General features: G+C 41.8%; 2 protein-coding genes across 2 annotated transcripts; both read left to right on the top strand.

Annotated features, from left to right (window-relative positions):
- The first annotated feature begins 56 nt into the window (after positions 1–56).
- LOC144376906 (olfactory receptor 13C7-like) lies at positions 57–1,019 on the top strand. Its single transcript, XM_078045161.1, has one exon. The coding sequence runs from the start codon at positions 57–59 to the stop codon at positions 1,017–1,019; it is 963 nt and encodes a 320-aa protein (XP_077901287.1).
- A 9,766-nt stretch (positions 1,020–10,785) lies between these two features.
- Or2s2 (olfactory receptor family 2 subfamily S member 2) lies at positions 10,786–11,959 on the top strand. The gene has a single exon (XM_005326354.3). The coding sequence runs from the start codon at positions 10,925–10,927 to the stop codon at positions 11,882–11,884; it is 960 nt and encodes a 319-aa protein (XP_005326411.2). The 5' UTR covers positions 10,786–10,924; the 3' UTR covers positions 11,885–11,959.
- The last annotated feature ends 225 nt before the right edge of the window (positions 11,960–12,184 follow it).

The raw sequence follows: 12,184 nt of genomic DNA, 5'->3' as shown, positions 1-12,184 counted from the left end.
AGAGCACTGAGCTTGGACCTCTAGGTATATTCTTCAGTTGATAGAGAAGACACACCATGGAAACCACCAACCAGACAGGATCTGTGTCAGAGTTTGTTCTCCTGGGCCTATCAGCCCACCCAAAGCTGGAGAAAACATTCTTTGTGCTCATCCTGCTCATGTACCTGGTGATTCTGTTGGGCAATGGTGTCCTCATCTTGGTGACCCTCCTTGACTCCCACCTGCACACACCCATGTACTTCTTCCTGGGGAACCTCTCCTTCCTAGACATCTGTTACACAACCTCCTCCGTCCCCCTCATTCTTGACAGCTTCCTCACCCCCAGGAAGACCATCTCCTTCTCAGCGTGTGCTGTGCAGATGTTTCTCTCCTTTGCCATGGGAGCCACAGAGTGTGTTCTCCTGAGCATGATGGCCTTTGATCGCTATGTGGCCATCTGCAACCCCCTTAGGTACCCTGTGGTCATGAGCAAGGCTGCCTACATGCCCATGGCTGTCATCTCCTGGGCAGCAGGGAGTGCTGCCTCCATGGTTCAAACATCCCTTGCAATGCGACTGCCTTTCTGTGGGGACAATGTCATCAACCACTTCACCTGTGAGATCCTGGCTGTCCTGAAGTTGGCCTGTGCTGACATCTCCATCAATGTGATCAGCATGGTGGTGGCCAACATGATCTTCCTGGCTATCCCAGTCCTATTCATTTTTGTCTCCTATGTCTTCATCCTTGCCACCATCCTGAGGATCCCCTCTGCTGAGGGGAGGAAAAAGGCCTTCTCCACCTGCTCTGCCCACCTCACAGTGGTGATTGTCTTCTATGGGACCATCCTCTTCATGTATGGGAAGCCCAAGTCCAAGGACCCCCTGGGGGCCGACAAGCAGGACCTGGCAGACAAGCTCATCTCATTGTTTTATGGGGTGGTGACCCCCATGCTGAACCCCATCATCTACAGCCTGAGGAACAAGGACGTGAAGGCTGCTGTGAGGAACCTGGTGGTGTTTCAGAAGCACGTTACCCAGTGATGGTTGAAGGACAGATCTTCCCACACTTCTGTGCCTCTTGGCTGCTTTCATCTGTGAATCTCAGAAGAATATGTTCCCCAGAGAAGACACATGTGAAGAGCAATGACCAGAAAGTCGAATTGCATATGTAATGCTTTGTTCCTACTGGACACGATGAACATGATGAAACCTAAAAGCTGATGGGAGTGTGCCTTGAAGGATGAGTGCTTCTCAGATGGGTTCTGATTTCTCTATTGTGCAAGTCTGAATTCTCTTTGGGGAGTAGATTGCTCCTTTTTCTAAGCTAGGAGTCCTAAAATTGGCCTGTGCTGACATCTCCATCAATGTGATCAGCCCTGGGGGTGACAAACTTTGTGCTTCAGAAACTAAAGCCAAAATCCTGTTCTTGAAAGGAGGCCCTGAAGAGAGCCTGGATCAAAGCTTTAGGACATTGTTTTGAGTCATATTCTATATTTACAACGTAGTATAAAAAAATTGTTTTCATATTAGATGTGATTACGCGTCTTCATATTATATCTCTTCTTGGAGATGGGCCTGAGCTTGGTGATAAAAAAGAAGTTGGTCTTTTTCCTTTTCCTGGGACTCTGAGGAGTTGGGACCAGGTAGAATCCATGTAGGGCATTTCCTCTGAGAGCAAGTAGTGCCATCCTATAGTACCTATGTGGAGAAACCCAGCCTGGGAGAGCCATAGCTGGCATTCAGTAAGTCTCGTTTATGTACATAGTCTGGTCCTCTAGCCTGGAGAGTTGAGGGATGGACCCCTGGGGGAAGAAGAGAGCCTGCAATCTGAGGGAAGCTGAATGGCAGATGGCGAAAGGAGATAAGCAGAGGATGGAACCCTGGCCTGGAGCAAGGTAGCTCACTGAGGGCCGTGGGAAACCTGACAGGCTGAACCATGCAGCTGAGAAGAGGTCCAGAGTCTGTCATCTTTGGGAATTAGCTAAAGAGTAGAATTAGTTGAGCTAGCTTGCCCATGGGCATGCTCCCTTCCTTTCCACATGTTGACCCCCGGTACTGTGATATGTCTCAGGTCTGCTTCCTGGGGAATCTGAACTGTGGCACCATGAAAACTTCAACACTCAACCTGCATGTTATGTTCACTTTTCAGAATCTATGGACCCTGGCAATACTTGACAAAAACCATGCCCGAATAGTTGGATGAGGCAGTATAGTGCTATTAGCCTCAGAACTTTGCAACACACCTTGGTTAGTTTCCAACTTCCCTATTTACTATGGTTATCATCTTGAAACTTGTTTTATATTATAGATAATTTCTCTGAAATCTGCTTTCCATCTGCATCCTGCTCTCCTCCTTAGTTCCATACATTCCAATCTTTTTCCATGAAAGACAGAAAATAATGGGATGTGTATGGCTTTCTGAGATACGTGGATGAGTCTACTCTTGACTAAAGGCAATTCTCCTGGGGGTTTAGGTCACTGGCTTGGTCACTCCAGGGAGACTCTGAGCTTGGCACATTTGCAGCCTATGGTACACTAGCTAGAAAGTTCTTCCTGAGGCAGGATTTACTCTCCCATAGTATCAGCTGAAAGACAGTCCTGTTCATTCCCCTGACCTTAGGTAATTAGAGATTTGACCCATAGCTGGTGGCACATGCCTATAGTTCCAGCCACTCGGGAAATTGGAGGATTGCAAGTTTGAAGCCAGCATGGGCAACTTAGAGAGTCTCTGTCTCAAAAAATAAAAATAGAAAATTTAAAAACTAAATAATATGAAAGGGCTGGAGATGTAGCTAAGTGGTAAAGAGCCCCTGGTTCAATTCTTAGTAGCAAAATAACAATAGTAATATGTCGCGTTTCTGACGACTAAAACACTCAGGGTCACCCAGGTGAAGTGGGCTGTGTGAAATAATCTCACAAGAGACAAAGATACCTTTTTCTTAGGGTCCTGTGAGGGCTCCTCTGACCTTAGGGGTCTGCAGAAAGGGAGAGAGAGAGAGAGAGAGAGAGAGAGAGCACGTGTTGAACCATTTTATGGGGGAGAAGCCATTCAAATGAGGCAATGGATCAAGTTTCAGGGGGTTGAATCTAGCTTCCTGAAGTCTGCTGTCAGCAGGTTAACTGACATCTTGGAAGGCCACACCCAAAGGCAGAGCAAGAGAATGGGACACACACAGTGAGTTTCCATGGAACATTCTATCCCAAACAGGGCAAAGGGGTGGAATTACAAAAGAATAGGTGAGTGTAGCTCAACCCAGGGGTACGCCTATTGAAAAGACTGGCCTTGCTATGGGGGATGGAGGGGACTCGTCAGGACTGGAAGGCGTGGTAACTCAATGTGGCTCCCCACGGTAATAATAATAAGGAAATTTGACCCAAACTGGAATAATCACATTTTCTCTCCAAACATTCTGGAATTTGGAGATGAAGACATCTCTTAGCTCTCATAGGACCCTTGAACAGAGACACCATGTAAAGGACTAGTGTGGCCATGAGCCTAGCAAAGAAAAGAAGGTGATCTGCAGTGATAGATGCTAAAGCAAATGCATGGAAAGATCCACACCCACATGACAACAGAAATAGAGGCCTCAGTACATGAGCTAAGTTTTGGGGAAATGCTGTTTTCTTTTATTTAATGGAAAGACTTAATCCTATAGAAAAGTAGAAAGAATAATCCTTAAGTATTCATTTCCTGTATCCATACCCCTTTGGATCCTTTTTCCCTTTCCTGGATTATTGTGAAGCAAATCCCAGGTAATCACATATTTCATATTTAAATATTTCAGAATTTATCTCTAAAATTAACTGGTATTGTTATAAAAATATAAATAATTTACCATCATCTCATCTAAAACCTCACAACGACTCCCTGAGCTCTTTAATCATCCAGCATTTGTATGTACAAAAATGTCTTATATCAATTTATTCAATTGAATCAGCCACACATTATGATTAGTCTCTTTTAGTCTCTTTCTCTCTTCTTTTTTTCTTTTCCTTTATGTTTTTTCCACCACTAACATATCTTTCAAGTTAGATTTTTGGGGAAGAATTCATTTCCCACTATAGGATACTGGTAATTTCCCATGGCAGTGTTTTGCTGACTGCAGTTCTGTGGTGTCCGTGTCGGTGTTTTCCATAAATCGGTGATTAGATCTGGAGACCTGGGAGCAGTCAATGCAAGTGCAGGCATGAGCTCATGGCTCCTGAGACCTGTGCATGGCTGTGATATCTTTGATGACTTCCCTGATCTCAGGTATGTTTAGATGTTCCATGCTCAACATCACACTTCCTCTGCGACCTGGAAATAGCCATTTTCTCTAGGAATTCTTGCTTCCTTTAGTGGGGAATGTTATTTAGAAGCCACAATCTGGGTGCTACAGGTGCTATTGAGTTTGACATGGTTTCTAGGACTTCTCAGTGAAATGAGCTGAGAAGGGGGGAAATATATATATATATATATATATATATATATATATACATATGTATATTTATATAAACATATAAATATAAATATATATATATATATCCATGTGTCACATAATGTTTCATTTAACAATGTATCACATCTGACATTAGTTCATAAGATTATAATGGAGCTGAAAAATTTTTATTGCCTAGTGACATCATGGCAGTTGTAACATAATAGTACAATGCACTATTCACATGTCTATGGTGATGCTGGTATAACAAACTATTGCACTGCCAATCATATAAAAGTATAGCACATACAATTATGTATGTATATACTTCTTGAAAAAAATAATAAATGCAATGACCATGTTACTAACTTAAGTACTTACTAAACTATACTTTCTATTGTTATTTTAGAGCATTCTCTACTTATCAAAGAAGTTTACTGTAAAATAGTATACCATGTTACAGTGGCAGCAGGTCATACATTTCATGTTTCCAGTGTCTCTGTAGTGCATCATTTTGTCTTGTGTTTAATTTTATCTCATGTTGTTTTACTCATTATGGCCCCAGGATTACAAAAACTGTGGCCAATATTCCCAGTTGGAGACCTTGTCAAATGAATAACCCGTAAATAAAGTGAAAAACGATTAAGGACTATGAGGGTGAAAAATCAGTGATGGTTACCTTGTGGGCTGGTTGCTTAGAAAACACTGTCAGTACGAACTTTGCCCAAATTAGAGAGTTTTTTTTTTTTTTTTTAATTTAGCCAGCTGGCAACTGCTCCCCTGCAGGACCTGAATTGTCTCTGCCAGGAACAGTGCTGGGTTAGAGTTCTATGGGGTGCATAAGGGGGAAAAAAACCACATCCTCGAAAACATAGGTACAGGCAAGCAAGCAGGATACAAAGGCTGAGAAAGCAGTTACAGAGCAAAAACAGATAACCACATCCTGGGTCTGAGCACATTTGTGGGCATTTGAAATACAGAAGAACAATTTTTAACATCTTAGAAACAACTTAATATTCTTTTTTCTATAACACATAATCCTATTATCCTACTATTAATATTTAATAACCTATAATCTGTATTGATTATGCTCTGATCATAACAGTTATTGCTCAGCAGTTAGGCACATCTTATTCCACCAAAGCTATGCTCTTGAAGAATAAGAATGAAGCCACAGAGGCTATTAAAGGATCTGTCTCATGGAAGGCAATGAGATTAACAAAAAGGTGTGAAGGGTCTTGGTCACAAATGGAGAAGTTTCTAATGACCTGAATTGAAGACGGGACACAGAAGTGTATTCCTCTCAGCAGCACCATGACGATAATGGCCAAAGCAAACAAACAAACAAAAATGTGATGTTGAAAGAAAAGACTGGACCCAGATATAACTGAATTTACTGCTAACTCTGGGTGGTCTAAACAATTCAAGAATCATTATTCATTACGTACTGTGAGAGCACCCAGTGAGTAGGCGAGTGCTGATGTGAAGGCAGCTGAAGAATTTTTGGAAATTCTACAAGAGTTACTTGTGGAGGAAAATTACTTGTCAGAGCAATTCTGGCAGAGCAATAGGTTACGTATGTAGTGGGCTATGCCATCTGTTTGTGAAAATATACTCCAGGATGTTTGCCTAAAAATATATCTCCCGGAATATAACACTTTTGTTAAGTGAACCATGATTATATTTATAGCAAATAATTTAGATTTAGATCAAATACATCATTCATACATATACATATAATTCAAATTAAGAGCTACAGAATTTTTACCTAGCCTCCTTGATTTCATACCCAAATCTCCTTCTTCTCCTTATTCCAGAATTTTGGAGAGAGCTTAGAGTTACAAAAAATAATAAGACATCAAGAGCTTACACGAGGCATAGCTGCCTGGAGTGAATTCTCCGCTAGTGCCCAGGGCACCCCCTGGAAGTGTCTGGGAGTCTTGGGGTCCAGGTAATGGTGTGGGCCATTCTCTTCCACTTGTTCCTGAGCTTCACAGCAGACCCAAGTCCAGGAGTTGGGCACTGGGTGGTGGTGGGTTGGGGAAGAAATGAAAGAGTCAAACATTTAATGGATATGTCTGGGGAGGGTGTTTCTGGATGAAATTAATATTTGAATCCTAGAGGTGCTAAGGCACATTGCCCTCCCCAATTGTGGGTGGGCTTCATCCAATCAGTTGAAGACATGAATAGAATATAAAGGATGAGTAAAAGGGAACGTGTGTGTGTGTGTGTGTGTTTGTGTGTGTGTGTACCTATCCTATTTGGATCCATTTTCCCTGAGAATTCTGACTAATATATCACCAAAATATCAGCCATTTACAAGGGTTGAATAGAAATATGTGCAGAACAAAAGATCTCAAAAATATGTATACAATTCTACTTCCTCAAAAAGACATTCAAGAATGTGCTCCACCAGATTTCTCAGAAAACTTGGAATGAAACCATGTTTGATCCAGTTATCCCATTCCTTGGTTTATAGCTAAAGGACTTAAAATCAGCATACTATAGTGATATGGCCACGTCAATGTTTATAGCAGCTCAATTCACAATAGCTAAGCTATGGAACCAACCTATGTGCCCTTCAACAGAAGAATGGATACAGAAAATGTGGTATATAAACACGATGGAATATTTTTCAGCCATAAGGAAGAATGAAATTATGGCATTTGTTGGAAAATGGATGGAACTGGAGACTATCGTTCCAAGTGAAATAAGCCAATGTTCTGATATGTGAATGCTAACTCACAAAAAGTTGGGGGAGGGAAGAATACAAGTTCATTGGATTAGACAATGGAGAATGAAGGGAAAGGAGGGGGAATGAGAATGGGAAAGACAGGAGAATAAATTGGACATAACTTTCCTATGTTCATATATTAATCCTTGACCAGTGTAACTCTAGATCATGTTCAACCACAAGAATAGGAATTTATACTCCATGTATGCATAATATGTCAAGATACATTCTACTCTCATGTAGAAGTAAAAAGAACAAACAAAAAATTTTTAAAAATAATGTGATCCACCAAAACAAAGGAGCAAACCAAGAAATAGGAAGAAATAACTAAAAGAAACAGGGGTTACAACTATAAGAGTAGTGTAAGGAATCCTCAACGTGGCGAAGGGTGATCCAGCATCATGGCCATCTTCCCCACAGAGAAGGCACCCAGCCCAGAGGAACCCCGGGTTTCAGAGCCAGGCCTGTGAAGGATTGTGTTCCAGAGACTCATCCTGCCCATGGTGATGAGCTCCAGGATACAATGCCTCAGACACAGGGCCCAATTTTTTTTTCCTGTATTTGCCTTATCTTGACCATACACTGATAAAGTTCCCTCTTCTCTCTCTAAGCCTTGTTGCTGGAACTAATTGAAGCACTCATTCCACCCCACACAAAATTCTGCTTTGACCTGTTCCTAAAAGTGGAAAGGGGACCAAACTGAGAGGTCAGAAGCAGAAAACATAAAACAACTCACTCCCTCTGATGATATTTGGCACCAGTGGGATAAGAGGGGCCAGGTGGGGCCACACTACAGTCCTCGACTTACCCAGAAGGGACTATTAAAACCTTGAGCTTATATTCTCTGATGAGTCCTCCCTCAAATAGTAGCAAAATTTCCCTTTCCTTAAAAAGCTGGGTTTACAATTGTTATTCCATTTTTCTGATTCATTGATGTATTTGTAGGTGGTAAAACCATGAAAGAAATCAAAAGAATGCCCATTAATTTTCTATTGTTGCATGACAAAGGACCCAAAATTAGCAGTTTCAAGCAATACCCAATTGTTATTTCACAGTTCTGCAAGTCTGGGTGAGTTGGGCTAGGTACTGCGGGGGAAAAAAATAAAATTAAATAAAATTTAAAAAACTCTTCCCAGCTCATTCAGATTGTTGGTGGAGTATAGTTCCTTGTGGTTGGTGGATGGGGGTTTCAGTTTCTTTGTTGCTTGTTCCAAGGGGTCATTCTTAGCTCCTTGGGACAGCTCTTTAGTCTCTGTTTGTGGTCTCCTCCAACTTTAAATTTATGAATGGCACTGTGGAATGTTCCCCATGATTTGAATTTGACTTCTTACTGATTGGATCAGACCCACTTGGATAATCTTCTAATCTTAAAGTTAACTGACTTGGGACTTTAATTATGTTGACAAAAGTCCTTCCCAGCAGTACCAGGTAGTATTTGATCATGAGAGATGAAAATCATAGGGTGAGATGGGGATCATCTCAGCTAGCATAAAATAGTTTTTACAAAACTGGAAGAATGGTCACCTCTGGAAGAAAGAGAAGAAGAGAATATAATTTGACCATGGAGTAAAGAGGGTCTCCTAAGGGACTGAAATGGGGAGAAAGAACAAAATGACAGTTGAGTAAGGTACAAGAACATTAATTCTTAACCTGATTCAGGAATACATGATGTGTATTTTATAATTTTCCCTTAAACATTACACATATGCTTTTTACATTCTTCTATATGTATAGTCTATTTCATGGGAAAAAATTCAACACAAGGCATAATTAAATGATTTACCACTATTCATTGGCATATATTTGATTCTAAGATTTTTCAAAGCCAACACACAAGACAAGTGTGTTTCATTTGTGGAAGAGGCAGAAGGAACTGACCATGTCTTTTTTAATTTGTTCCTGATACTAAACAGGCTTCTCTTGTACCTAAGTCATCTGTGAACTGAGACCCGCAACACATGTGCCACTCACCATGCCTAGAATTCAATGAGAAAGGGAAAACTAGAATGTTATTAAGAAACTATAACATATCAGAAAACCATGTCCAAGTTGAAGATCCTTCTGAGTGCTGCCTGGGTGGTCACAGCTCTTAGCTTTTGGTCTTAGAAGTGGAAGTTACAGGATTTCAGTGGCAATACAGCCATGCTCTAACCAGAGCACAGATCTACACACACACACACACACACACACACACACACACACACACACAGAGGCAAAGACCTCAAACAACAAATTGTCACTTCTGTGATCAGCTGCTCTTTTTCAATCCCACAGCTATGCACATGAAATTCTCATGGCAGGAGCCACGACCAGATAAGTTTATGACCCTTCTAATGCCCTTTAAAGGCCTGTTTTAGGGCAGGAGATTAGAATCTACTGGGTAGGAGCCAGATAAGAGGGGGCTTTTGAGGTCAATTGCTTTTTTCTAGTCCTAAGATCTTGAACTTGGAAATGGCCAACAATATTGAACTACAAGGATTTATCCTGTACAGTAGGTTTCACATTCTCCCAGGTCTATCATGAGAGTTTTTATTAATTGGGGGTTGATTTCAATGAGGCCAAGAAGACCTTTCCTCCTAATGCTTTCCAACATTTCAGAAAGATGGGTAGGAAGGAAGGGAAGGAGACAAGAAAGTATTTCTGGAGGGACTTCAGAATAATTGGATCTTGGGGACATAATCCCAGATGTATAGAAAGTTTCTTAACTTTGTCACTTCAATTTTAAAACTTTAAATCACTTCAGGGACTAGAATAATCAACAGCAGAGTGGGATTTAAATGACTTTGTATATGCAGTGAATGATCCTTTGTGGATTTTACCCAAACACAGAGCAAAGACAAGAAAACTTAACTTCTTACTCATTTCAGGAGCTGCTTTCCAACCAGACTGGCTATCTTTTTGTCTTCTAGGCCCCAGGCCTCAGAGAAGTGATTTTCTTTATCAACATATTTATTTTAAAAAGGTAAGAGGGCACTTTAAAAAGAATATAGACACTCTCATGTATCCATCTAATCCTTGGCTTCATACCTGAGGATTAAGTGGCGAGGCGGGTGGTGGGTCTTGAAGGAAAGAGGAAAGGACATGTCAATGGTGCAAGGGAAAGTCCAAGAATGAGAAATCCATACAATCATTTTGTCTGAAGGAGAAAATACCTCTCATAATAATTATCCCAAAGTAATCAATATAGAAAAAAAGGAGACCCAGCGAGGAACGGCATTTAACAATTTCATACATAGGCAAATGCCAGTTCTTTTAATGTGTCCAGAAAAACTAAGCAAGTGACCAAATGAATAAATGAATGGTTCAGAGTCCTGCATATTGTAAGAAGGAACTAGAAAAGAGGAGGAAGACAGGCTCTAAAAGTACTAATAGACAGGAAAGTTTAGGAATTGAGGATAAAGAGCAATAGATTTTTCTACCAGTCCCAGGAAACAAGGGAGAAAATTCAAATGAAGTCTAATATTTCTTACCAAAGTTGAATAAAATGAATTGCCCACGTGGTAGAACTTGAATGAATGTTGATGCCTCTCTTGCTTGTGGCTAGGAAAATTAAATCAAATCAAGGGACATTTCAGGCTTATCCCTGGATTGGCCAGATTTGATCAAAGAGATATTGATTAAATTCTCTGAATTTTATTTAGAACAACAGAGAGAACTTGTTCCTGCAGATTGTCAGAGCTGTTCTTCAATTGCTTGGCAAGGAGGGGTTTTCTCACGGCCTCCTTGGGCACTCTAAGCATTAGAAAATTATGAAGTTGATCTTCTGAGTTCCTACAAATAATATAGGAGGCACAATGGTCAGGTCCAATGAGACCTCCCCCATGATGGGCTTCATTCTCCTGGGCCTGTCAGCCCACCCCAAACTGGAGAAAACATTCTTTGTGCTCATCCTGCTGATGTACCTGGTGATTCTGTTGGGCAATGGTGTCCTCATCTTGGTGACCATCCTTGACTCCCACCTGCACACACCCATGTACTTCTTCCTGAGAAACCTCTCCTTCCTGGACATTTGCTACACGACCTCTTCCGTCCCCCTCATTCTTGACAGCTTCCTCACCCCCAGGAAGACCATCCTCTTCTCAGCATGTGCTGTGCAGATGTTTCTCTCCTTTGCCATGGGAGCCACAGAGTGTGTTCTCCTGAGCATGATGGCCTTTGATCGCTATGTGGCCATCTGCAACCCCCTTAGGTACCCTGTGGTCATGAGCAAGGCTGTCTATGTACCCATGGCTGCAGGCTCCTGGGCAGCTGGTAGCATCACCGCCACAGTGCAGACATCCTTAGCAATGCGACTGCCTTTTTGTGGAGACAATGTCATCAACCACTTCACCTGTGAGATCCTGGCTGTCCTGAAGTTGGCCTGTGCTGACATCTCCATCAATGTGATCAGCATGGGGGTGGCCAACGTGATCTTCTTGGGAGTCCCAGTTCTGTTCATCTCTTTCTCCTATGTCTTCATCCTTGCCACCATCCTGAGGATCCCCTCTGCAGAGGGGAGGAAAAAGGCCTTCTCCACCTGCTCTGCCCACCTCACAGTGGTGATTATCTTCTATGGGACCATCCTCTTCATGTATGGGAAGCCCAAGTCCAAGGACCCCCTGGGGGCCGACAAGCAGGACCTAGAAGACAAGCTCATCTCGTTGTTTTATGGGGTGGTGACCCCCATGCTGAACCCTATTATTTACAGCCTGAGGAACAAGGACGTGAAGGCTGCTGTGAGGAACCTGGTAAGTCAGAAACACTTCACTCAGTGATGGTGGGATCTCAGTGATTCTGTGTTCCCTGAGGCTTCCACATGAGGGTCCCAGAGAAGGAGATCACCACATGAGAAGTAGCTTCATCACTTAAGTAAATCTCATCACATGAGAAGATTCTGTGAGCAGAAGTTTTTAATGGAACTTCTCCCACGTCATTCTAGAAGCAGTTCCACAAAGGTTTGTAGTCGTTCATACATTGTCCTGGTTCTCACACTTTGTCATGGATACTAGTCAAATTGAAATCAAGGAAAACTGATTCTTCAAAAAAATTTTTTTTAGCAAACAAATAAAAATCAA

Source organism: Ictidomys tridecemlineatus, chromosome 4, assembly GCF_052094955.1.
Source record: "Ictidomys tridecemlineatus isolate mIctTri1 chromosome 4, mIctTri1.hap1, whole genome shotgun sequence".
Lineage (NCBI taxonomy): Eukaryota > Metazoa > Chordata > Mammalia > Rodentia > Sciuridae > Ictidomys > Ictidomys tridecemlineatus.
This window is presented reverse-complemented; position numbering and strand designations above follow the sequence as displayed.